The sequence below is a fragment of the Aulonocara sp. 'chitande type north' Nkhata Bay genome, linkage group LG7 (genome assembly GCF_057382095.1).
Source record: "Aulonocara sp. 'chitande type north' Nkhata Bay isolate Kocher_YH1m ecotype deep benthic linkage group LG7, A_spYH_male_GT1.1, whole genome shotgun sequence".
Lineage (NCBI taxonomy): Eukaryota > Metazoa > Chordata > Actinopteri > Cichliformes > Cichlidae > Aulonocara > Aulonocara sp. 'chitande type north' Nkhata Bay.
In genome coordinates, this window is record NC_141350.1 from 63204218 (window position 1) to 63230369 (window position 26152).

At 41.6% G+C, this 26152-nt stretch overlaps 2 protein-coding genes across 4 annotated transcripts in view; both read left to right on the plus strand.

Annotated features, from left to right (window-relative positions):
- Positions 1–950: 950 nt before the first annotated feature.
- tcp11l1 (t-complex 11, testis-specific-like 1) lies at positions 951–11094 on the plus strand. 2 transcript variants are annotated; one of them, XM_086301899.1, is made up of 10 exons: positions 951–1989; positions 2924–3073; positions 4969–5101; positions 5179–5299; positions 5394–5614; positions 5888–6024; positions 7286–7455; positions 7560–7741; positions 9252–9424; positions 9527–11094. In XM_086301899.1, exons 2-10 carry the CDS (start codon positions 2932–2934, stop codon positions 9748–9750), a joined length of 1503 nt encoding a protein of 500 aa, XP_086158025.1. In that variant the 5' UTR covers positions 951–1989; positions 2924–2931; the 3' UTR covers positions 9751–11094. The 2 variants fall into 2 exon arrangements, with proteins under 2 accessions (XP_086158025.1, XP_086158024.1); XM_086301898.1 differs by lacking the exon at positions 951–1989 and adding an exon at positions 2262–2559.
- Positions 11095–13789: 2695 nt separating this feature from the next.
- Positions 13790–26152, plus strand: part of hipk3a (homeodomain interacting protein kinase 3a) — a 32493-nt gene continuing 20130 nt past the window's right edge. For both annotated transcript variants that reach the window (XM_086301900.1, XM_086301901.1), the window contains exons 1-4: positions 13790–14155; positions 17645–18681; positions 18885–19076; positions 19235–19416. In XM_086301900.1, coding sequence (XP_086158026.1) covers positions 17647–18681; positions 18885–19076; positions 19235–19416 — 1409 coding nt within the window. In that variant the 5' untranslated portion in view covers positions 13790–14155; positions 17645–17646. The remainder of the gene's footprint in view (positions 14156–17644; positions 18682–18884; positions 19077–19234; positions 19417–26152) is intronic.

Sequence of the window (26152 nt, forward strand, 5' to 3'; positions counted from 1 at the left end):
AATGATCACATAACAAGAAAGCCTTCATGACATTAGAGGAGTGGGCCAACTCCTAATTTTCTCACTGAAGCATCATGAGGGACTGAAGTTAATATTCACCGCTTTTGAGGTGGACCTGATGAACCTGTGATAATCAGTATATCAAAGTGAAAGACATGACATTTCCTGTTCCCACTAGGTGGCGCTCTGCATATTCCTGACAATAGTTGGGTTGCGGTCACGTGGTTCTGATGACGTGCGGAGGCAGCGCGATTTTTGAGTGGAGGGCGGAAGTAAACATGGAGGACACTGTGGAGAGTCAGGAGAGCAGCTATTGTGCAACTTTAGACCCCGTTTCTCGGGAGAGATATAAACAGATAGTTAAAAAAATATATCGGACGTGATCCGTATTCTTTGAAAATGTCCGAATACACCACAGAAGTAAAGGATTTGCCTACTATCGAGGCTGTGGATATCACCAACTACTTGGTCCTCCAGACTTCTTACTACACTAGGCAGCAAATGAAAGCTTTCAAGAGTCTGGAGGCGTACAATTTTTTTGTCAGCGGGTGGGTCCACAACCTTGGAACAAAACGTCTCCGTGATGGATACAGTTTGGTGTTTGCAAGGGTGAGTGTTTGTTCTTATATTGCTTTATCTTAAACACGCTAACAGTTAGCGGTAGCGGCTTTAACGTCAACAAACATGCCACATCCTTAGGACTTCGTTAGAGTGACAGTTGTTTGTTTCAAGGTAAACCATTCTCAGCGGTCTAACGAGACACCTCTGAAGACTTGGGTAATTGCAAAGGAGGATGGAGAAGTGATTGCAGCTCATTGCAATTGTATGGCAGGGTTAGTAGCCTGTTCTCCACTGTCACTAGGCTCAAATCCGGGCTCTCAGCCGTCTGTTGCATATCCAAAATCGCCTCTGCACATCGATGCTGTTCTGCCTTAAGCTTCATTCAGTGCCCGTGTCTGCAGCGACCACTTCGTCAGAGGTAATGTTATGTTTGCAAACGAACTTATTAGCATTAGGTTGTCGTTAAATTCTCGTTTACTTAGTGCTTTTAAGTTAGTAGTCTAATATTGACTTGATTGGGACTATAGGCTGCCCAAGTGCTTTGGATGACGAAGAGTCGGAGGACTGGGCTCCGACGGTCAATCTCGGCTACGAACGAAAACCCAGATCGGAATCAGTTCTCAAACGAGAGAAAAGAATGAAGCTTAAGGCAGAACAGCATCGATGTGCAGAGGCGATTTTGGATATGCAACAGACGGCTGAGAGCCCGGATTTGAGCCTAGTGACAGTGGAGAACAGGCTACTAACCCTGCCATACAATTGCAATGAGCTGCAATCACTTCTCCATCCTCCTTTGCAATTACCCAAGTCTTCAGAGGTGTCTCGTTAGACCGCTGAGAATGGTTTACCTTGAAACAAACAACTGTCACTCTAACGAAGTCCTAAGGATGTGGCATGTTTGTTGACGTTAAAGCCGCTACCGCTAACTGTTAGCGTGTTTAAGATAAAGCAATATAAGAACAAACACTCACCCTTGCAAACACCAAACTGTATCCATCACGGAGACGTTTTGTTCCAAGGTTGTGGACCCACCCGCTGACAAAAACATTGTACGCCTCCAGACTCTTGAAAGCTTTCATTTGCTGCCTAGTGTAGTAAGAAGTCTGGAGGACCAAGTAGTTGGTGATATCCACAGCCTCGATAGTAGGCAAATCCTTTACTTCTGTGGTGTATTCGGACATTTTCAAAGAATACGGATCACGTCCGATATATTTTTTAACTATCTGTTTATATCTCTCCCGAGAAACGGGGTCTAAAGTTGCACAATAGCTGCTCTCCTGACTCTCCACAGTGTCCTCCATGTTTACTTCCGCCCTCCACTCAAAAATCGCGCTGCCTCCGCACGTCATCAGAACCACGTGACCGCAACCCAACTATGGGCATATCAATCTGTTCAGGGCAGGTCTGTCATCACGCCTGAAAATTCTGGTACTGATCAGACTGGATTTCTTTGACTTATACTAATTTTTTTCTTCATCAATACTGCTGGGGTCACACCCTTAACAAAAACTCACACTTTTCACTGTAACCAAAGACCAACTCCTTAAAGCTTTCCTAGAGAAATTTGAGTTGCAGATGTCACCCATCACTCTCAGTGCTCGGGCCCTAATAAATGTAACGTTTCTGCCGCTGTGTCCGTGTGTGTGTGCGTTTGGGAGGGGGGGCTCGGCTGTTACGTCACGCTAGCCCCACCCAATCCAGGAAGCGTCTCTTGATTAGCGGCAACCCGTCAGAGGAGGGCTGCGACGTAAATAAAAAAGCTGGAGTTTCCGAGGATAAACCAAAGCCTTTCTTCTCCTGAGCGCGGTGCCTGGCGGCGGTGAAGTTGTGAATAAACGTGTGTCTGGGTTATGAAGGAGTAGCGGTGTCATAAAGCTTTGTTGTTGTGTTGTTATTGTTAAACAGAAAGCGGCGTTCACGCTGACTATAAAGCTAACGTTAGATAAGTTGAGCTCCACATCAGACGCGTCTCTTCCCCCCGGGGCTGCCGAGGACAAGGTTAGTACCGTTACCGAAGCCTGCGAGGACAGCCACAGTACCCATGAGGCTTTGTTCTGTTTACTTCACCTCCTCAGTCTTAGCATCGCACTGCCACACGGATCCCCCCCTCCCCTCTCTCATCCTCTACCAGTCCAGATGATGTCATCATTTGAGCACCACAGAAACAAATCTGCACATCTCTTTTTCTTTGTGCTCTTAAGTGAGGTCCTTTCACGTGACAGCCACTGCTTCCTGGTGTAGCCCTGCTATACACCCTTCTACAAAGACCTGGCTGTATCATAGTGATTGGGCTCTTAAAAGCAGACTCTCAGATTTCAAATCCCTGCACATTCAAATCTCCATGTCACCTGTTTTCCTGCAGACTCCAGAATGCCAAAGGAGGCAGACCACATGGAGGATGGAGGAGACAAGGAGTCGAAGGAGGAGCAGAGGCAGGGGGCTTCTGGGGAGACGGTTAGGAAGAGGGTCCGGGCGAACACTCCGAGTCCTCACAGAGGCAACACTCCACAAGGTGATCAGGCTTATTTTAACTGTTCAGTACTGTCTGCAGGCTTGCTCATTAACTAATGAGATCATGATCGTATAACAGAGACTTTGTAAAAGCATCAGATTTGTTAGACTTCCTGGTTAGTTTCTGTGAAACTTTGTTTTAATTCAACTGAATAAACTGGCTAAACACATGAATGTGATCTGGATTAAATGTGTCACAGCCTGTCATGTGACTGAAATGAAAACTGAACAATAGCACATCCTTGAAAGTAGTGCTGTGTCATACTGCATATCTTGGTATCCATCTGATACCAAGTAAATGCTGATACCAATGCCGATACTTTTAAACCTGTAAAGGCACCTTATTTAGGGACGAGCAGTGTGTCGTGATTTATGAGATGTATCATCATTAATTTACTCATTTTGAACACATTTGTTGACCACTAAATCACTGTGATTTACTGTGATTGTGATTACGTACTGCAATAATTAGTAATTACAACAAAAAACACTATTCAGCTTTTCATGTACTTTGAAACCCGGAATATAAATGTGCCCACCCGTAAAGCACTTTGGGTCAGCTTCTGTTGGTTGAATGTGCTATATAGGCTATAAATAGATGTGACAATCAACACACAGAGGTTCAGACATTGTTCATAGTGCATGCTTGAGGTGTATTCTTTCATTAAAAAAGTATATATACATACATTTATCGACCCTGTCACTCTAGTATTGCTCTGATACCGATACCAGCGTTGGTGTCGATACTATTGATATTTGGATCGATCCGCCCACCTCTACCTAAAAGTACGTTTTCAAAAAAGATTTACTGGTTCCTGCTGCTCACTGTCATTTCAGGCCTTTGCTTCCCCTGCAGGCCTGTGTTTCTGAGGGTAGGTCATCCATAAACATGTTGGCTGTGAGACCTTCTACATACATGTGAGAATATGTCCTGAAAGAGGCAGCACAGATGGTTTAGCAGTCTGGCTGGAGTTGGGCTCGGACCCCTTCTTCTTGCATGCTGTGAGAACAGCTCAGTTCTTCTGTTCAAACATGTGATCTTTGCCCTGTTTTTGACCACAGGAGTCATACCATGAATGCTTCAGTTCACAGGCACATGCCTTCAAGCGTTGGCAGATAAAATCTTCTTGTCTGTGTTGCTTGCTTGTTTTGACCAACTTGGCTCTTGCAGTCACTGCCAGTGACTACTTTGCCTCGTTGTTGTGCGTTCTGTATTAAAATGCCATGTTTTCTAAGATGCTTGGCAGGTAATATCATTTGGTTTGTGTGCTGAACACAGTAAACTGTGACACGGTGTACATTAAAAACCTTGCAAAGGGGTCTGGAAAGTCCAAACATCAATTCTAGCTCCAGCTGTGGAGGATGCTAGCCCTCGAAAATGTAAAAAAAACCTCAAAACAAAATACTCCTCCAAAGCCATATATCCACATGAGTACTACTAAATATGTGACAAAGTGTTGTCCACTTAAAAACAGCTTGGACTTGTATAAGACGGAAAAAGATTAACTTTGTCAGTTCTGATGTAGAAAATGTTCTCATGTGTTTATTCCCAGATTTAGATTTGTGCAGATGATGACTTCACGAGAGTGGAACATTGTGACTTTTTGTTTTTGCTCATGGCCGTGAGCCACAACAACAGAGGCTTTGCTTAAAGGCAGGTGTGCTGCTGAACAGAGAGCTTTGTTTAGACTCTGACTGATGAATTGAGGAGATCAACGCTTATTGCACTTAGTGTTGCCTGCTTGTAAAACATTCACACTAAATCCATTTGGAAGTGAGAGATAATGCGCTCAGTAAATGGGTTTATATCCAGTGTGTTCTCCAGATGAAGGAAACTTTATCTTTTGAAAGAATGACGTGTAATTGTGTACAAATATATACATTTTCTCTTTCTAGCCAGCCCACCCAGGTTTGTCTCTGTGGAGGAACTGATGGAGACAGCTAAAGGAGTCACCAACATGGCTTTGGCTCATGAAATAATGGTGAACCAGGCTTTTCAAATCAAACCCGCGGAGCTTCCTGAAGGAAGGTGAGGACTGGATCTTTTCCTCAGTGTGAGTTCTTTCTTGCTGCAGATATAAAAGCATGCGTGTTGTTCTGGAACAGTTTGGAGCGCAGAGTGAAGGAGATCATGCACAAAGCATTCTGGGATTGTTTGGAAGCCCAGCTGAAGGAGGATCCACCGTCATATGAACACGCCATCAAACTTCTGGCTGAGATCAAAGAGGTGAGATGCTGAAGCCTGCATTCATTCGTATTCTTCAATCATCCTTCTCTAGATTTAACCAACCTCTTTTAACCTCTCGTCTCCCCTCTTTTAGACACTGCTGTCTTTCTTGCTACCAGGCCACGGTCGTCTGCGCTCTCAGATTGAGGAGGTTTTGGATTTGCCCCTGATCCAGCAGCAAGCTGAAAATGGAGCTCTTGACATCGGTCGTCTGTCCCAGTTCATTGTGTGGATGATGGGCTCACTTTGCGCCCCCAGCAGAGACGAGGACATCCAGAAGCTGAAGCAGATCACTGAAGTTGTGCCTCTGCTCAAGTAAGCCATGGAAGACAGGTCATCATTAGCTCTGCATGTTCCAGGCTGTGGTTTATTTTTAGATTGTGTAATTTCATTCCCATCAGACCATGCAGCTCTCAGCTTGTATAAGAGCGACTGTTCTTTGATTATAGCTCAAAGCGCTATTAACAACTTCTTAGTACAGATCCAGACTTACCAAGACTGAATTAAAAGTTTGGCTTGTCATGAAATGTGTATATTTCATCATCAGTGCTTAGAGTTTGCCCATTTTTTCCATCTGTCATGTTTTAGGGCCATATTTTCAGTGCTGGACCTGATGAAGGTGGACATGGCTAACTTTGCCCTGAGCAGCATCAGACCACATCTGATGCAACAGTCTGTTGAATATGAGAGGAACAAGTTCCAGGAGTTTTTGGAGAAACAACCAAGTAAGGGATACAACTTTCATATTTACTGTTATGAGCATTATTAGCTTTAAACATTACATATGATTATTTAAATAGCACACAACCCGCAGTGTCTAATTCTACTGTATTCAGACTAATCACCTGCAATATGAAATACAGAACCCCAAAACATATCTCTCATTAGCTGGTAGATTTGTAGACGTTAACATTGTGCAATGTCCTTTGCACCATCTTGAGTACTGTGATACCCACTGATTACCTCTGTAGCAAGACTTAAACAGTTGCCCATTTGTCATTCAGAACATGACTGTAGGAGCTGCAGCTCTAATAAGATGTACTACAGACTGTATAAAACATGGATGTAGCTTCCAGATGTGAAAAGTGAAGCAAAGTCAGACTTTCCACTGAGGTTGTATTCTTTTTATTGGCCAGCAAAGGGTGACTCAAAAAGACTAGTTATGTGGATTTCTGTTGGAGTATGACCCTCAGTTTTCTTGCTCTGTGACTCAGGACTGTATCAGCTCAACATCCAGGTTCCAGTCCAATCAAATACAACATAATCTTTATTTTATTAATTATGCTCCTCATCAGAATCAGGCAGCGGGGGTCTTGACATCTGGATGCCAAAACCTGAACAAACGCTTGAGGCTTTGCAATCTGACTTCACAAGCCAACATTGTGACAGCTATATGCGTGTTTTATATATGCAGTTTGTGGCGTCCATTGTTTTCTAATTGCTCATTGCTGTTTGTGAGATATCCAAAGATCAGAAAGGATACAAAATTGCATTTTTCTGTAACCAAACATCTTCAAATTTGACTGTTTGCTTTATTAACGTATTTATTTTTTATTTTTTACAAAAGGGAAATACTCAATCTGTCAACCCACGAATACTGCAGTTATAAGTTACACAATGATTGAATGCTTTTAAAAAGCATGTGATGTACAGGGGTGTAGTCACTCCTGTGTGAATGCCACTTCTTTGTTATACTTTTTGAAAATCAGGTGAATTTCAGCAGCACGCAACAGCTTTGATTTGATGCAGTGTTTACACATAGACTTAATAATTCATCTTATACCACTGTGCATCTCTGCTCTACTCAAAATATTTGTATGTTTGCCCTTCTGTCTAGTGTAGTCTGAACCTTTTACATTTAACAATACAGAAAACTGAAAAAATCTTGGTTATAGACTCCTGTATTATATTCTATAATGATGTAATACCGCTGACTAGTACTGCTATTATTATACTGAATAATAACAATGATCGTTTCTCCTTCAGATGCCTTAGACTTCACTGAGAAATGGCTTGAGGATACAGTAAAAAGCCTGCAAGACTCAGCAGCAACAGGTGGTGCTGCATCTGATTCTTCACTCCACCCCCTCAGTGTTCATAATCATGCCTATCTTCGCCTGCTCAGGTGGGACCACGACTCAGACCCCTTCCCGGAGGTAAACCCAATAAATCCTGGTTCATTGTATCTCAGCGCTTGTTTAAATTTCACTTCTTGTGTTGTACTCTTCATCCTAAAATTCTCCTCTGCTTTTATCTACAGACGGTGTTGATGGATCAGGTTCGATTCCAGGAGATGCAGCAGGAGGCTGAACAGCTGGTTCTTCTCTCCTCTGTGCTGCTCATTGTCTACACTACAACTGGGGAGGCCATCTCAGGCCTGCCAGGACTGATGGAGACCCTCAAAAACACTGTTAACGTCTTGCTTGCAGACATGCATACACCGTAAGCACAAAGATATATATATTTTTTTATATTTAAAGCTACAGTGGCCAAATTTGCCTTCATTTCTTTCAGTTCACTTCCTCAAGCACTAATTATTCTCTATGTGAATAAACAAAGGTGGACAAATATGACTGAGCCAGAGTGGATTTAATTTGACTTGCATTAATGCGTAAATTGAACGACTTAGGATTAGTTTGAATTTCAAGGTAACTTTCTCTGGAAAGGTCCCATGCTGACATATTCTGCAATGTGCCTGATCTGAATTCAGCAAAAATAAAGAGAGACACTGTAGATTCCATCAGTTTCACAGATGTGGTGATGTGACTAGTTTAGCCTCATTTAGACAAGAGTAGTGTTGTTTCCACAAATTGTATATAAAAGATGGACCACTAATTTCTGGACAACTTTTTTGGACTTTGCTGTCACTATGTTAAGGGGGTTTTTGTTTATTTTTTTCTGGTCAACTGGAACCTTTCTGTGGAGTTTGTGTGTTTTCCAACAGTTTTAAAAGATGTGCTTTGTACTAACTATTTAAATGGTAAATGGCCTGTATTTGAATAGCGCTTTACTTAGTCCCTAAGGACCCCAAAGCGCTTTATACTACTTTCAGCCACACACCCATTCACACACTGGTGATGGCAAGCTACATTGTAGCCACAGCTGCCCTGGGGCACACTGACAGAGGCGAGGCTGCCGGACACCGGCCCTCTGACCACCACCAGTAGGCAAACATGGGGTTAGTACAGGGGTGGGCAATCTCACGAGGGCCGGTGTCCCTGCAGGTTTTAGATGTGTCCTTGAACCAACACAGCTGATTTAAATGGCTAAATTAGCTCCTCAACATGTCCTGAAGTTCTCCAGAGGCCTGGTAATGAGCTAATCATGTGATTCAGGTGTGTGGACCCAAGGTGAGATCTAAAACCTGCAGGGACACCGGCCCTCGTGGACTGAGCCCACCCCTGGGTTAGTATCTTGCCCAAGGATATTTGGCATGCAGCCAGGAGGCAGCCTGGGATCGAACCACCGACCTGATTAGTGGCTGACCTGCTCTGCCACCTGAGCTACAGCCACGCCATTTATTCTAAATTGGCTTAATTTGTGAACATGAGAACAAGAGGCCAAAGCAGTTACAATTTTTTTGAGACAGTGTTTGATAGATGGCTATGAAGTACTGATTACATACAGCTTTTTTTTGTAAAGTTAATTGTATCAGTAAAATAAGTTTATTATATATTAAAGGTTGTAGCTTTTCTCCAATGAAAAAAAAAATCCAAGAAGTTTTAGCTCAAGACAGATGGGTAAAAAAGCACTTTTGTCCCACAATACTACCGACTGTCCACTGTTAGCCATCATAATGGAGTAAGGTTTTGCACACTAGGGTAGCGAGTTAGTTACATGACTGAAAACTATGGATAGAAGATGCATAAAGCTTGGCTTTTGTTGTGAAGCTTATTAACTTAACAACTTGTATTGTTATAAAACTAAAGCTTTTTTTTTGGTCTGTCCTAAGTTCATTTAGTGCACAGGAGGTCTTGGCAACCATTGGGGAGAAACTGTGTGTTGAGCTGAGTCAGTGTCTAAGCCAGCATGGCTACTCTCCATTCTCAGCTGACCGAAAGAGCGCTCTGAAGGGGCAAATCTCCGCCGCCATCCAACCAGACAACACAGTCCGCATGCTGATGGGTAAGAGCACTTACTTCTTACTTCCTTAGAGGCAACACCAGCGGTGCACAGTTCAGTGAAGGTGTTTGTCAGCGACAGTTAAACTCTCTTCTCTCCTCTCAGAATCTCGGGTTCACAACTACCTTCTGGCTTCCCTGGAGTCCAGCCAACATAAGACCCCTCCTCCTCTGCCAGGAGGTCTGGCTCCAGTCAGCAAGGAGCTAAAAGAGCTTGCTGTTCACTTCAGTCGCCTTGTCAACTACAACAAGCTGGTCTTCTCCCCATTCTATCAAAAGACCCTGCAGAAAATACTGGCACCAGGAGAGAGTCCCGGCACAGACACATAAACTCTGCAGGGAGGGAGAAGAGAAATGTGGAGAGCAGTCTGTGATTTTTTGCAGTTTCCTCTCACTAGTAACGGTTAAGATTTAAAGAAAACAGTCACGGGAGGTGCCCAGAGAAGTATGCACCTTAAACCAAGTCGATTAGAAAATAGACTCACATCTCAGTTACATTAATCCACAAAGTTGTTAGCTTGGAAAAATGTCAAACCTCATATTTGTGACCTATTAGCAGCTGTCTTGGATGAGCCTGTATTCAGTATTATAGCATGGCAGGGTATCATTCGGAACAGTTTAATACCCAGAACTAATATTTTGGGGTATTCTGCATCTTTACCATACGTGGTAGAGTCCTTATGACTTAGTTTGCACAATATTCAATTAAAGAAAGAATTCAGGAAGATAAAGTGTCAGCGTATGTATCATAAAAGTGTCCCAAAGTAGGAAGATATAGGATCTGAAAGAAGTTAGCTGCTGTCATTACCAGCAAATTAAACTGCCGACTTTACAATTGAACCCCCAGGTCTCCTGTTCTTACACAATCCTTTTTCCTAATTTAGGAAATTCCCCCCAACATCCAACAAGCTCCAGTGCTGCCCCCGCCTGTCAGGAGCTGCCAGGAGATGTTATGGTATTTCACAGATGTGTTTGCTTTATTACATTTATCAAAAAAGAGCCACAATCTCTACTTAGAAAGGGTCATTTAAGTATATTTGAAAAGGAATCTGTTTACTCAGGATAAACAAGTCACTGAGTATTTTTAAAACGAATTTGTGGGGGTGGGGGAAAGTGTTTTAGTGAATCTGCCTGAATGCTCCTTCCTGTTAGCTCCTGACAGGTGAGGTGGAGCTCTTCTAAAACACTGGCAGAGAGCTCCTTGATGAGTTGACAAAGCTGACCCCTTCAGTGAGATATGTGATGGGTAAAAGCCTTAAAGTATTTAGAAAGCATCAGTATGTTACGTTTTTTTAACTTACTGCTCGTGGCACCGTTTAACTGGCACTCTAAGCAGTTGTGTAGCTCACACAAGCGAAAGAATGAGCAAGACAGCAAATGCCTGCATGCTGTCTTTTACACTGGAACTGAAAGAGAATACAGAGGGTACAAAAACTATACACCTTAATCTTTTTGCAGCATTTAGTTCATGCATCTGTAAGTACTAGTGGATTTTTTTTAAACAGACAGGGGACTCCTTGCAGTAGCTTCAGAAATATGTACAATAACCCAGCTAAACAAATTCTTCACTATAAAGTAAATTAGTTTCCTTTAATGATGAAGGTTGGACTTAAAAAACCAACAAACAAAAAGATGATCTGAATCTCTTCTATACCTGCTCACAGAAAAAGAAAAGGATCCGTTTATCTGTTGGAAATAATGGTGTGCAGACTTTTTGTACCCGCAGTAAGTGAGATAGTTTCCAGCATATTAGATAAAATGAAAATAACCTGCATTATATGTTGTACTGTAATTTTTACCAAGGGACTTGTGTTGTTGACCAACTCAAACTATTTTAATTTAACTGATGTTTACGTATTGATTTTTTGATTGTTTTTAAGAAGCTGGAACATTTCATTTTAACAAGCACTTCTCGTTGGGGTTTGGCTTTTCTCGTGCATATTTTACAACTTACCACACAGCTGGTTGTAACACTGTTTCACTCCTTCAGGCAGAATGACGTCAGCCATTCCCCAAATGAATAACACTCTGACTGATCACACTGACTACACTTTGAATGTTCGTTGAACATGACAATAAAGCGTTACGTCCCACACAGCAGTCTGTGTTTATTTTTGAATCCATCTTCACATCAAAGAGCTTGATTGCGTTCATCAAAAACACTGTGAGGGAAATAAAACGTTTAAAGATTTTATAATAGAGCTCTCATTATTAACTCCAATAAGATTTGGTGCATTCTTCTGTGTATCGCTAGGCTGCTTGCATGCAATACACTTATATAGCGGTAGGTGGCGCCAGATCTCAAATTTAAAAACCAGTACAAGGCGTTGCGTTTGTGCAATAAAAAGCGTGCGATCAAATACTTGCATAAGAGCAATTTATAACCAGAGGGAGACTTGTACTTATTCTTCAAAACAGCGTGTGTTTGAATTAAGTTTTGTTGGCAATTATGACCACTATTTTAATGTTTTTGAACATGCCTACAAAGAAACCAAGAAATAAGTGCAACAGCATGATGGGAGCATGCACTTTGAATGCTTTAGAGCTGACTAAGTTCGCACTGTTGTAACGCTAACATGCATTGTCTTGTCCTGAACTGCACTGGGGTGTGTTTTGGCTAATCCAATAGCTAACTTGTTTCACTTATATTATGACTGCCTGGCTGCCATTTTAATCTTAATTACTACTAAATCTACATAGAGTAAGCTCTGAACGTTATTGGACAATTATAATTTTTTTAAATTTTCAGCTTTAATTTAAGGGTTTTAACAGAAGTGCAGGCCTGGCATAACATATCAAGGGAGGTGGTGCACTTTCAAGCAGTCATTGACTGCAAAGGATTTTCAGCCATGTATTAAAAACAATCTTCATATCTAAAATTATACACTATGATTTTAGATTTTACAGTTGCTTTTAAACCTTTCAAGAGGAAGGAATAACGAAAGAAAAAGGCTGACATTCCCAAAGAGTTCATGTAATATTTGAATTAAATTCAAATATTCTAAAAGTTAGTCAAAAACATTTGTTTTCATACTGTTTACGCCAAATCCAGACCCTACCATCTGAACGTCACAGCATAAAATGAAACTACAATTTTGTTGAGCTTGTGCAAATTGTAGCCTCTGTTTCTTGCTCCTATCTGATAGATGTGGCACCCAGTGTGGACTTCTGCTGTTGTGGCACATCTGTCTCAAGGCTGGACTGTTGTGCATTCAGAGACGCTGTTCTGCATGGCTTGGTTATTTGAGTTCCTGTTGCCATCCTATCAGCTTGAAGCACTCTGGCCATTCTCCTCTGACCTCTGACATCAACAAGGTATTTTTGCTCACAGAACTCCTGCTTAGTGGATATTTTCCCTTTTTTGGACCGTTCTCCAAAAACCCTAGAGATGGCTGTGTGGGAAAATCTCAGTAGATAAGCAGTTTTTGAAATACTGAGACCAGCCCCTCTGGCACCCACATCCATGTCACTTAATAAATCACCTTTCTTTGCCATTCAGATGCTCAGCTTGAAAAGCAGGTTGCTACAATGCAATGCTATTTGGCTTATATATTTGCAGTTGAACAGGTGTACCTAATATGATGGCTGCATTCAGCAAAGTATTATGAAGTAATGTGCAAAATGACACTTGCAATTATTGCTTTCAATTATTCTGCATCAATATACATGTGATCTGATTCCCCCAGCTGTATGCATACTAACTGTGGATGTGATGGAGAAGAAAACAAAACATTTGAATTTACATTTTATTTAAGAATTAAACAACAATTAAACATCTTTGAGTGTTGTGTTTATCACTTTGGTGTGCAATCCAGTTATTACCGATGAGTGATTCTGTTTGATTCCCTAAAAAGACTCAAAAATAGCAGCACACAGAAGCTTCAGCTGATTACCGCTAACACAAAAGGCAACTTTAATTTAGGACCAGAGAACCAGAAGCAACCAGTACTCCTGTGTTGGTGTATTATTACATGCCACCGACTGTCCTTTGTGCCATTTTCTTTGTCACAGCTCAGCTAGAGAGTGTTTTATTTAAACATGGGGATCATGCCAGCACAGTGAGCTAGAATGAGCTAAAAGAAGTATAAACATTATCAACTGACTTGTGGTGAACATGGGGGCTGATGAAGCCATGCGTGTAAAAACAAAGCATCTTTTTTTGGAGTGGATACAAATTCATAGTACTGTAATAAAGTTCAAAAGATGATGAAATGAACAGATTGTTAAAAACAAGTTTTAATTCTGGCACATCTAAACAGAAATCAAACGTTGCAGCTCAGTCAGTGTTTCATGGAGACAGCACTGTTATTATTTTACTGTCCCCTCCCTCTGCCCTCCCCAACATTCCACACATGCGGAGAAGCAACAAGCTACCGAACCAGCAGCAACAGCTAGCCGCCCGCCAGCAGCTATCTCCGTGGGGGACGAGGCGTATTAACATGCAAAAGTTTAGAAACACGGATTCCTTGTCCTAAGCAGGCACAAGAGTGACGTTCGGCGCAACCCGAGACGGCTGTGGAAAGCATGGGTCACGTCGGGCTCTCGTAATAGATAGTTATTTGCGTTATTTAGTGCTTCAAATGTGCGAAAAGTCGCTCGGTGTGTCCTCGTCGTTGAACAAGATGGCAGCAGCAGCAGGAGCAGCACCGTTGCAGGAATCGACTGTGGTGCGGGTCCTCGTTGCTAGCCAGCTCTTTCACACCCTGGGCGATACGATTTACTGGTTTTGTTGAAGGTATGTCACCTTATCTGGCAAGGCTGGGCGTCAAATGGACTTTGTGTGCTGCGCTGGTGTTTGTTTCATATGTCCCTTTAACGTTGACAGTACTTCGCTCATGGCTAGCTTGTTTGCTAACAGCTGCTAACTTCGATTTGTCCCCTGTAGCTGGAAACTGTTGGCGATAAAAACGTGCTTAATTAGAGCTAGGGCACACGGTAGCTATTCAGGTGTGTGGTTTTAGTGTGCCCTTTCATGTGTGTTCATTTTTAAGTAACTTTAGCTATGCATTTTGTTAACTTATGCTAACTTGAAAAAGTTATGTACTGAAAAAACGACTTTATTTGACACATTTTTGTCCCTTAGTAAAGATATAACACCTGTAAAAGTTCGCACTTGTATTTTTGAGTGAGTTTGAGTAAATTACTTTGCTGCCTGTCAGTTTATAAGTTCCAACAGGTGTCTCGGCTGGTGTTGCCCATCCCCCAAACACGTACACACACACACACACAGCCAGGCACACATCACCCTCCCCGTGTGCTAACATGCCTCTCTAGATTGATCAGTAACAAACTGTGGGGTGGACGCTAGCTGGACCCGTGAGCACATACAAACACGCAAACACTTGTGTGTGTCGTGGCTCTCTATTTCAGGCTTGGGTCTCGTCATCCTGTGGGGATATCAGGCTACCTAAGCCTGGCAGTGAGAAGGCAGAGCAGCACTGGCTGTGTCGGTGGCCCCCAGAGACTGGAATGACATATTGGCAAGCGTAGGAAGGTGGAGATGTTGGCATCAGCCATATGGTGGTGTCGCCTTTTTTTTTTTTTTTTTTTTCCTGTAGCACCATCAGATTATTTTTAGTGTTTGCTAAATTTGCTGCTGTAGTTGTTGAATGAAGAAAGGTAGCGGTGAGGGAGGCAGTGGAAAAATATGGGTTTGGTTTTAGACTACAATGATGTCAGCAAGAATTTTAATTACAGCCACACTCCACAGCTATTTGCCAGCTCATTTCTGCTCTGAGTAATATTGTTGTTAACCAGAGTCTGAATACAGATCTATATTGAGAGAGAAAAGTGTGGTTGCAAGTGTTACTGTCCATCAGCAGTTTGTCTAGTGAAACACATCAGCCCTGCTGGTAATAAGAGGTGTGTTTTATTTTAATGTTGACTTTGAGGCACCACCCCTCTGCTTGTCTCAACCTGCATTGGCACTTGGAATGAAATTTTGTGCTTAACGCAGCCGGCTTCATGAGCGTCAAACTGGAATCACCTGAGTCCCAATGTAACCCAGCCAAACACGGGCATTCAGGAAGTATGGCTGCAGCCTTTGCCTATGCCTGTTATCGCGGTGTACAGACTTGCTGCAATGAAAGGAAAGTTGCAGGAAAAGAATAAATGAAGGCAAATATTTTATAGTAGTGTGTAGCATTAGACAATGGGATGTTAAAATATGTATGTTACACAATGGCTAACACTGTTCTCTAATCATATCCTATTTGGTGTAAAACTAAATCAAGCATGTTTGTTCTTTGGCTGCATAATCACTTTCCTTTGTTTGTATATTCCTAACTTCCAGGGAGATGTGAGTAATGCCAGCAGTGCTTCATTAAGGTCTGAATAATTAATAATTCGGCCTAATGTGTCCACTCTAGTCAATGATTTAACTGTTTTGTGGGACAGATGGACATTGCTCACTTAAAAGAGTTTAAGGGTTAACAAAAGTCCTTGTTCAGCTTTGGGGGCATTAGGTACTTTTTCAGTTTGGAAGAGAAAATAAAGGATTAATTAAAAGATTGCTGTTTGTTTTCAGATATAAAAACGGATCAAGCCACAGTAGTCTTACCTGGTTGATTTCAACCCCACTCAGTGTGGTGAGACCCTCTTCTTATTCCACTTCTCCACCAGTTAGTCCTTGCTCACCTGATCTAGTCTAAAAGAAACCTGATACTGGCTGGTCAGAGCCCAGTGGTCATGGAACAGTCCTAATCCTATCAAGACAACTTGAATTACACTTTGCTGAAAGTTTTTTTTTTTTTCCCCCCAAAAAAGCCTCCTGCCCATACCCCATCTCTTATAAATTCAGTTACCCAATAAAAACCATCAGTAAAATTTATGCTTTAGATTTCCATAAAATTATACTGCCTTTCTGTCTTTTTGTGAACATTGAATACACATCCATGTTGTTTGAATAGGCCTACATCTAATTTGAATTTGATTTGAACTGTCAGCTGAGAAAACTGGCCTAAACCTTGGTCTATAACGTCAGTGTCATTTGTGATTTAAAACATGTAATCCAATTCAACAAAGCATCTAACATTAATAAACATTGTAGATTGTGCTCCAGGGCTATCACAGTATTAAATTTTCACTCCACAATTATTTTGGTAAAAAAGAAACACACCAAAAAAGATATCTGTACAAAATCTTTAAGAAAAAAAGTCTGTATTCTTTTAGTTGGCTCTATAACTGAATGTGTTTGTTGTCGTTTGTTTTGGGAAATTAAAATTGAAATCCGAGTGGATGGAGGTGATGAGTCTAACTGTAACTCTACAAAAGCATAAAAACAGTTTGAGAAAGCCTATTTGTGCTATAGGCATGACATGAATATTTAATACTTTAATACTATCAATACACAGTTATCATGACCCCCACATTGTGTCACATTGGTTTCTAACCATGTTATCACACTTTAGCTAGTATACGCCTGGTGTGCTACCACAGTGTTCTGACTTTAGAAATGTGAACTCTTACATTTTTACAGCATAGATCACATTGTATGCTGAACAAATGTTTCCATTAATACATGAACATTAGTAATAGACAACTACCTAAAGTAGAAAGCACTGAATAGAAAAGTGAGTGCTTGACATGAAGATTGTGTAAGTTTCTTTAATGCATGTTTTGATCTAATATGCTTCTAGGATTTGGGAGTGAGGTGTGCCTTAATCAAAGAATCGTTGTTAGATCATTTGGACTACAGCATTGCAAAGGCCATAAAGCAAAGCAGTAGCTACTACAGTTCAGCGTCCTCTCTTACAGATGGTGTTACTTCTGATTTTGGTTTTGATGCTAATCTAAATAAGCACTGTTACTTCAGTATCATTGCCATATTTGTAAAATGTCACTGGTTGATAACTCATCGTGCCTTTATGGTGGATTATTTTCCCCTCCAGTACTGCTTGCAGTGTGGTTCTGCTTGTGTGAAACTGACCCTTGAGTATAGCATGCAGAGACAGGCCAGAGATGCAGCGGGCTTCCCCCATCTCTCATTACAGGAGGCCAGTTCCCCTTTCCTGTAATGGTGAAATGATGAGTTAATGTGTATTTGCTCTGGTGTCCTTTGGTATTTTTTTTTTCTTTTTGTTTAAAATCTTGGCTTGAGAGAATGGTGAAGGAGAAGAAAAAACTTTGGTTCTAATCTTTACTTTTTTTTGAATGTAGCATTTTGGTGTGAGTTTGTTTTGCCATGCTTTAAATGATTAATGTGGCTTGTGTTTCTGTTCTTTAGGTATGGCCTCACAAGTCTTGGTCTACCCATCACAGATGCACTCAGCTCAAACAAGTGCCTTAGGAACCAGCAGTAGTGGTACCAGCAGACATATAGGTGAAGCCCACCGCAGTAATAACACCAGCAGAGCCTTTCAGCACCGACCACCACCCAAAACCTATGTGATCGGAGTCAACTACGGTATTGCATATCCCAACAACGTTGTCCCATCCTCAGTCGGGGCTGATTCAGGGAGACTGCACGCAGGAATACAGCTCGGAGAAGGGGGGCTGTGGGCATTGCAGACTGCAGGAATACAGAGTGAAGAGAACCTAGGAGAAGGTCCAACTCGGACCCAGGATCAGCAGTCTCTTTGCCAGAGCAGAGGCAGAGGCCCACAGGAAGTGAGGCTTTATAGGGACAGTGGTGGTACTCCAGCAGGAGGAGGCCTGGACTGTGGGCTGCTGAGTAGGGCCTGTATCAGAACGCAAGAGGACGGTGGTAGAAACAGAAGAGTACCGAGGCCAGGAGGATACACCAAACTTTTAGACACAGCTGCCATCCAGAAATGTGAAAAGAAGACAGGTGAAAGTGGAGAACAACTGCAGGGAAACAACTGTGTCGGAACCATGCAGATAGTGGAGGAGGTATCTGCTCTGCCTTCACTTCCTCCTCCGGTGGCCATGTTGCAAACCAACACTGGGAACTTTGCAGACACTGTCAGATTAGGAGGTGGAGGGATGCCTGCTCAACACAACAGGGTGGAAGGTGTGACAGACATTGGAATCAGGGTTGATGGATCTGAAATCAGGCCAAATGGCAGTAACGAGGCAGTGGCTGGAGCTACAGTGACTAGAGCTGGGTCAGGAGATGGTGACTACCAGTTAGTTCAGCATGAGGTTCTGTGTTCCCAGAAGAACAGCTACGAGGTTTTGGAGTTTCTGGGTCGTGGCACCTTTGGCCAGGTGGTAAAGTGTTGGAAGAGGGGAACGAGTGAAGTGGTGGCTGTTAAAATACTGAAGAACCATCCGTCTTATGCACGTCAGGGACAGATTGAGGTGAGGAACTGTGAATTACTGTCTGTTGTTAGTGTGTTAGCTGAAATCTGCTGCTGTGTTACTCTGTGCATGCCCACAGTTTTGTTGCAGCATCACACCAAAACCGAACAACAGAAACGGTTCAATTTGCCTTTTTTTCCTCTCTCTCCCATAATCTTTTAACAGCTGATAGTCTGAGCCTATGTTATTTCCTTTTGTTCCAGGTTGAGATATTGGCACGGTTGAGCAGTGAGAATGCAGAGGAGCACAATGTGGTGCGTGCTTTGGAGTGCTTCCAGCACCGCAGCCACACCTGCCTGGTGTTTGAGATGTTGGAGCAAAATCTGTATGACTTTCTTAAACAGAACAAGTTCAGCCCACTGCCACTCAAAATCATCAGGCCTATTCTGCAGCAGGTAAAACAAACTTTTCTTTTCTGCCATAGAAACACATAAGATACAGGACATATTGTATGATGATGCTTTTAGAGCTGGCACACCTAGTTTTTAATGGGCTAAAAAAAATGCAGAGCACCATTTTGAATCATATTTTGTATTTGTGTTAATTCCTGCAGGTGGCAACAGCCCTAAAGAAGCTCAAGTCTTTGGGTTTGATTCACGCTGACCTGAAGCCAGAGAACATCATGCTGGTTGACCCCTCCAGACAGCCCTACAGAGTCAAAGTCATTGATTTTGGCTCAGCCAGCCATGTCTCCAAGGCTGTCTGCTCCACTTATCTGCAGTCCAGATACTACAGGTGAGTGCTTTCACTCAATTCTGAATCATTCTTCAAGACTCATGGGAGTCATTCACCAGTGGGTGTGGCGTGATATGATAGGCATTCCTGTTCATACTTTGAAAGACATTTAGAAGCTGTTCTAAAATAATCTGCTGTGTAAACTTGCTTTGTTATTGTAGATCAGAATGCAGCCTTCACTACTCCCTGTAGTTTTAATGCAGCGTTATCAGCTACCATATCATAAGAGAAGCATGATGTTTAATTTTGAGATAAATGTTTATGGTAAACATTTTTATTTCCTGTAATGTGACAATTAAAGTTTTAGTTTTACTGTAATTATGGGCTTTTAAAAATTTTGAATAGGACTCACATTTGTCAAAAAGGCCCCTAAATATGTTTAAAAAAACCAATCAGTGCATGCATCAGACTGAACCCAGCTGGTTTCCAGTAGTACAAAGTGTTCAGAATAAGCTTCACATGGTAGAATATTTTTAGGAAGATCAGATATGTCACGAGGTGAAATGTCATGGTATTTGTCTTCATAACATGCTAGCACAGTGATTTGACTTATTCCCATGGGTAATGGTTGTTTGTGTGTTTCTCCCCGTTTCTCACAGGGCTTAGTGAGGTCTTGCCTGAGCATTGTGTGTTTAGGCCTTCTCTGTTATGTAAAATGACGTGGTCTGTAACAACCTGCACACTCTCATTGGGAGTTCATTGACATGTCTTGGGAGCTGTTTTTTCCCCCTTCTGTATTTGTATGCATTTTTTATGTACATGCCTGGATGTACATCTGAGTAGTTCTCAGTGCATCACGCCCTTAACTTGGCTGATCTTGCATAATGTGCAGAGGAACTGAAATGTTTATATGAGGAACAGCGTCATGAAATATTTGGCTTGTCTTTCTGGCCTCTGTGAAAGCAAGAACGTGCTTATGAAACAGCTTTCCCAACCTCAGGACGCATTGTTGAACTGAAATGTAGAACTTAATTACATTGTTAAGCTGTAAGCTTACATGCTCGCATTATGACACAATAAATTTAGGACTTTCTGTACTTAAAAACAAAGTAGACCACAAGGTCGACTAAAAAAAACAACCTTGTCTCTCTTTGGTATATAGCCGTCTCATTGTGGACTCGTAGGCTTGTTTGTGATACGTATAATGATATCCAAGCTTGTTTCCAAAGCAAAAGTATTTGCTTTTTGCTAATCACGGGACAGAACGCTGGCAATTTTATTCATCACAGCTCCGACTAGCAAGTTTCAGCAAGCAGGTCATTTGGGTCGGGTGAACTGTTGCAAACTCTTCATTGTGCAATTCTTCAGAGGCTGCTGGGATAAGGGGTATGCCAGCAGCTAATGGAGCACACACACCCAACAGTACACTCTTTGCAGTTCTGATTTTATTGCCCTGTAAGGAACGTAGCACATTATCAGTTATTTCAAAAGTGTTTCTGGTAGTGGTGTTGAAATGGGGATACATAAGTCTGGGTTTCCTGAGGTGAAGAAACTTGTGTAAATGTAAAACTGAGCCTTAGAGCACAAACATTCCACCAATAGCTTTGTGCAACTTCTCTATTTTAGATAAATCTAGCCACTCCCCAGCCCCCTCCTCTACCAGAGCTGAGGTTTAGTGTGGAGCTACAGCTGTTACATAACATAAAGGATTTGCTCCTCATTTGACCTGTTTAACTGTGGAGAACGTGTGTGTGTGTGTGTGTGTGTGTGTGTGTGTGTGTGTGTGTGTGTGTGTGTGTGTGTGTTTCATCTCGAAGCAGCAAAAGTGAGATCATAGTGCAGTTAAAATGGGCTGCTGGTGGATTTCAGAGAGGTCACTCAGGCCAGTGAAGAATGTGGTATGTGAAAACCCACATTTAGATCCAGGAAAAAACATTCAGACATTCCTGTGTGTGTCTGGGTGTGTTCCTATGTGGTGCCCCTGTCTATAGAACAGCTGTTGAGCCTGGATATAAAATGTGCCCTAACATGCCTGACAATAATGCCACATGAATGTCACAGAGGGGCTTTGCTGAGTATTCAACGTTTGTATGTTGAGATTTTGTACCTTTTAACTTGACCTTTATCTTAGCTGGTGGTGTATGGCTGAAAGAATATGCTGACTCCAGACACAGTCTTATTTTTAAATAAACCAGTACTTCATGGCTTTCTTCTCTTGCTGTATATCCCACCTGCTTTCCATTGTGGGTTTGTGTGAGGAGGAGTTGGCTTAGCCATGATGATAGCTGGTACTGCACGTGCAGTGTGCACTGGTAAGCATGTATGTAAGCTTGGTTGGGGGAATTGTCTGTATTCAAACTGAGATGTCATAATAATATTTTGCAGTGCATTTTGTTTCCTATACGTGTGGAGCAGATGAAAGTAGCTGTTGCTTCTTATTGCTGTTATACAAGACCCAGTTCAATGAGTCAGCTCACTCTGTGCGAGTGTTACGTTGTTTGTAAGTGAGGTTATGTGGAGAGTGGTTTGAAGGATATAGTGTATCATCTCCCATGCTCATGTTACATAATGCCTGTGCTGTATTGTTACCATAGCGAAGCTCTTAATAGATACAGCCTCACCACAGTGGTTGGATGGATTTTTCTTTTTTCTGCTTTTTTGCTTAATGTTTTTGGGTTTTCCCTGGATTTTCCAGCACCATGGATAATGGCATTGCCAACAGTGTGGCTTTGATGAGAATTCAGATTTTTAAAACACAAAGAAACCCTGAAAATGGCAGTAAAACTGAGGTCATTTTAATGAGGCCCAGTATGAATGTTTTGTTCCTGGTGTTTACTGGCATGACAAAGAGTCTATATTTATCCACAAAAAAATGAACAGATTGGTGTTTTGTCTAGTTCTAGTCTTGAGAGCACTGACCATAAATCACATTAGACACTCACTGAAAAGAACTTAGTTTCAAGGCATTCACATATCACCTAATGTCAAAGTGAGGGCAGACAAATAGCATAGCCATAACTGCTTGTATAAGTACTAGGGCTGCCACAAACGATTATTTTGATAGTCGACTAGTCACCGATTATTTTTGCGATTAGTCGACTAATCAGATCATCATCCATTGGACGTACAGCGTACAGCTTATTGCACCAGCAGCATCTGGTCTTATATAACTATCATTAGCTTACAGCTTGAAGTGTTTGTGCTAACTAAAAATAAAGACAAGATGGTAGTTTATTAATTTTTAATGAAATTTGCAGATTGTTTCGGTGAAGTTTAATAAACTCCTTGCTTTTTAAAATATAACAGGACACCGGAGTATATTCTCCAGCGTCTCACACTTCTGATAATCAGCTGTCTGCTTGACAGTTTTAGCTGTGCAAAAACTATAACTTTAATCTCAGCCAAACCGATTTACTCAGGAACAAATAAAATACTAAAGAAAGCCAAACAATAACATTTTTAAGTTATCTAAGTGACTTATATATATGTTTAACCTGACTAGCGAAAGACGGCGGTGGGTTTGAAAACGATTTGTCAGGAGTCTGGTGTTCTCACGGCTCTAGTTAGCCTTGCCCCCGCCTAGCTAACGAGCTAGTGGGTAACAGACATCTCCGAAAACGTCGGAGCGCTTTTGAAAATATGTGGTGTCTTGATAAACTGAGCAGATATTTGAGGTTTACACAGCTACATTCTCGCCTGAAAATATGTTAAACGTTTATTTTGTGACCCAGAAAGAATAATAAGAGTACAGTTAAAACTAACTAGCTGCCGCCATTGTTGACAACTGCGCTGGGCTGCGCTATGAATTCTGGGACACAGCTTCTTCTTCTTCGGGGTTTAACGGCAGCTGGCATCCTTGTACATGCAGTGCTGCCATCTTCTGTTTCAGTCCGTTATTACACTCTTAAATCCTACTACTCATTCCTGCGTCCTTTGTGATCTTACAAAGCTTCAAACGATGCGTCGACTATTAAATTAGTCGTCGACGATTTTGATAGTCGACGTAATCGTGACTAGTCGACTAATCGTGGCAGCCCTAATAAGTACATTTTCTTAAATGTAAAGTTAGGGCCTTTTGTGACTAGCTTATGTAATAAGATTATTGTGATTTGAGATATTATATTGGGCCGTTATTAGCAATGTTTGTGTAAATTTACGGTGAACTTCCTTTTGGATGCTGCTGCTAATTGCGTTGGTAATTAAACAAAAACTTATGACTCACTGGGTAATCTGTGGTTCAAGTGGTAGCATGTCCAGTAATTAAAGGTTGGGTTTTTTGATCCTCCTGTTTGCATGTTCAAAAGCCTGTAAAGGAATATGCATTCAAGTTGGATAGACTTTATAGGATCGGAAATTATATTCTTATAAAGATTATCACATCCATTTTACATAATTTGTGAGTGTGTACATTTTATTTCATCTTTCACTGTCGGCGTCAAAGGCGCAATATGTCAACATAGTTTGGGTTTATCTGGTAGTGAGCACCGTGCTTGAGTTGAGAGGGTGATGGTATGAACTTGAACTTTATTGATTTCCCCTAAGCCTTGCTCTGTAACTAGAAAGTTGTAGCTGAAACCTTTGTGCTCATCATGTGCTTATGTGATGTTGCCATAGTAGCATGACACAGCAGGGCCTGCTGAGGTGACTGTTCTGTGCTGTGGGGGTTGTTGACGTAAAACCACCTCCCACAGTGAAAATGGAGCATTGGGCTATGTGAATAATTCAGCTAAGCAGCTCAGGTAGAAGTAAAGACTGCTATCATCTTAACACAGTTGCAGATCGGGGCAGGGTGTGTAGCCTTCCTTAAGCTAGGTGTGATGTCTTTGCCACTGAAGTGATGTTTTACTTTGGCGCCTAGTGTCGTACATCTTGTACATGTAGATATTCAGATGTGTCTTTGTCGAGGTCTAATTTGACAGAGTCCTAGGCAGATCTTGAGCTTCTTTTCAAAATGCAGTACCCATATGTTGAGTTAAGTTGCTGCCTCACCCACGTTGGCACAGTTTTACAAAGTAGGGCTAGAAGATGACTTTTTTGTTGTTGTTGTTGGGGTTTTTTTATTTGCCGTTCTCTGTGGAAGTAAAACTGTGGAAATCAGTTGTAACCATGTTTGGTATCATGTTTCCTAACTGACATTTAGTCTGCAGGGAAACCTGCCAGTGAAGTCCATACCTGATTCCATGATACGTTTCTTGTACTTTGAGTGAATAATATATGATACTCACATTAAGTGTATGTATATGATAAAACATTAAATACATTCCCTGTCTCTTGTTTGCTGGTTCCTAATTTACCTGCACTTCTCTTTTTATATACTGACCCCTTTTTCACCTGTGTGCGCTTGTTTTTGTGTGTATGTGCTTATGTGTACACACATCTGCGTTAGGATTGTGTAGCATAGACTCAGTTGTATTAAGATATTTGAAGGAATTTTGTGATGATACTTCTGATTAGGGCTGCACGATTTTGCATAAAATGAGAATCACGATTTTTTTGCTTAGAATTGAGATCACGATTCTCTCACGATTTTCTTTTCCAGTATAAATATTTATTGCACTTATTAACTGCACATCAACTTCGTAACAGTTGAGACTGAACATAAAAACAATAAATAAACATAAAAACAACAAATATCTCACGTTTTGTTGTTGCCGCAAAATGTTGTACTGCTTGAAATTCCGTCTCCACCATTGCTCGACACTGCGTGTATAGAGCAGGTAGTGCAACAATAAAAAAAATAGTTGCGGGACGGCACTGTGTAGCGTTTGTCTAGGGTGTTGATCATTTTCCTAAATCCCTCGTTTTGCACAGTGTTGATGGGAGCCATATCTTTGGTCAGGTGATAAGTGATAGCCTCCGTAATTTCTTTGTGCCTGCGGGAGTTCGACGTGTATAGGGAAGCGCTGTATAAGGTTCCCGTTATTGATGTTTGGGTGGTTGACCGGGACGGATTTTCTCCTGTCACTTTCTCGTCATCCCTGACGTGCTCTCCGTTGTTTTTTCCCTGCTAATTTTAGCATCGCACAGCTTCTGTATCACGTGGTATAAGGCTCCGCCCTTGTCATTTGTTGAGCAGGAACAGTGAGCGCTTGTTTTCATGCAGATTACGTCCCGGATCAAAATGCGGTACAATCGTCGTCGTCTTTTTTTAAATTTTTTTTATTTATTTATTTTTTTTGGTTGTTGTTGTTTTTTTTGTGTTTTTTTTTAAAATCGTTGTCATTTGGAAATGAGATCGCACATACGTATGAATCGAGATCGCGATTTTTCTAACGATTAATCGTGCAGCCCTACTTCTGATGCTATAGAAATAAAAACAAACGTACTTAACTGACTTAGTTACTGTTAAGTAACTAACTTAACTTTGTAGCTCTTATGCAGCCTGCTCAATATTGTCACATAATAAAACTGAACCTAAAAAACATTTTGTACCTGGGAATCTTGAGTTGGGATTTTTAACTAGCTGCTTAAAGCCCTGCCTTTGCCACCACATAACCAGTCATTTCCGTCCACCGTTTCCACTTCCTGTTATATGGACTGCCAACTCCAGCAATGCTTTAAGTGATTTCTTTACTTTTGGGTTTCGCATCACCAGGTGCCAGCATCTCTAGTCTTCGTTGAAACTAATTTGTTGTGTCTTCCTTTAGCAGTAACGGCTTTCTTGCATATTTTGCAACGTACTGTGCTTTGTTAGAGGTTGTCTAAGTAGCTGCCTTTTTCAGTATTAAATCATCGTTTTGACATGCCTGGGCTTATCACATTCTGTGGATACTAGGGAATGTAAACACACGGCATC

Excerpts from the sequence above, each read along its gene's own strand:
- tcp11l1 (XM_086301899.1), top strand. The coding sequence starts at position 2,932 with ATGCCAAAGGAGGCAGACCACATGGAGGATGGAGGAGACAAGGAGTCG. Across the intron at positions 5,102-5,178 it reads GCGGAGCTTCCTGAAGGAAG|TTTGGAGCGCAGAGTGAAGG; the intron begins GTGAGGACTGGA and ends GTTCTGGAACAG. Across the intron at positions 7,456-7,559 it reads ACTCAGACCCCTTCCCGGAG|ACGGTGTTGATGGATCAGGT; the intron begins GTAAACCCAATA and ends TTTTATCTACAG.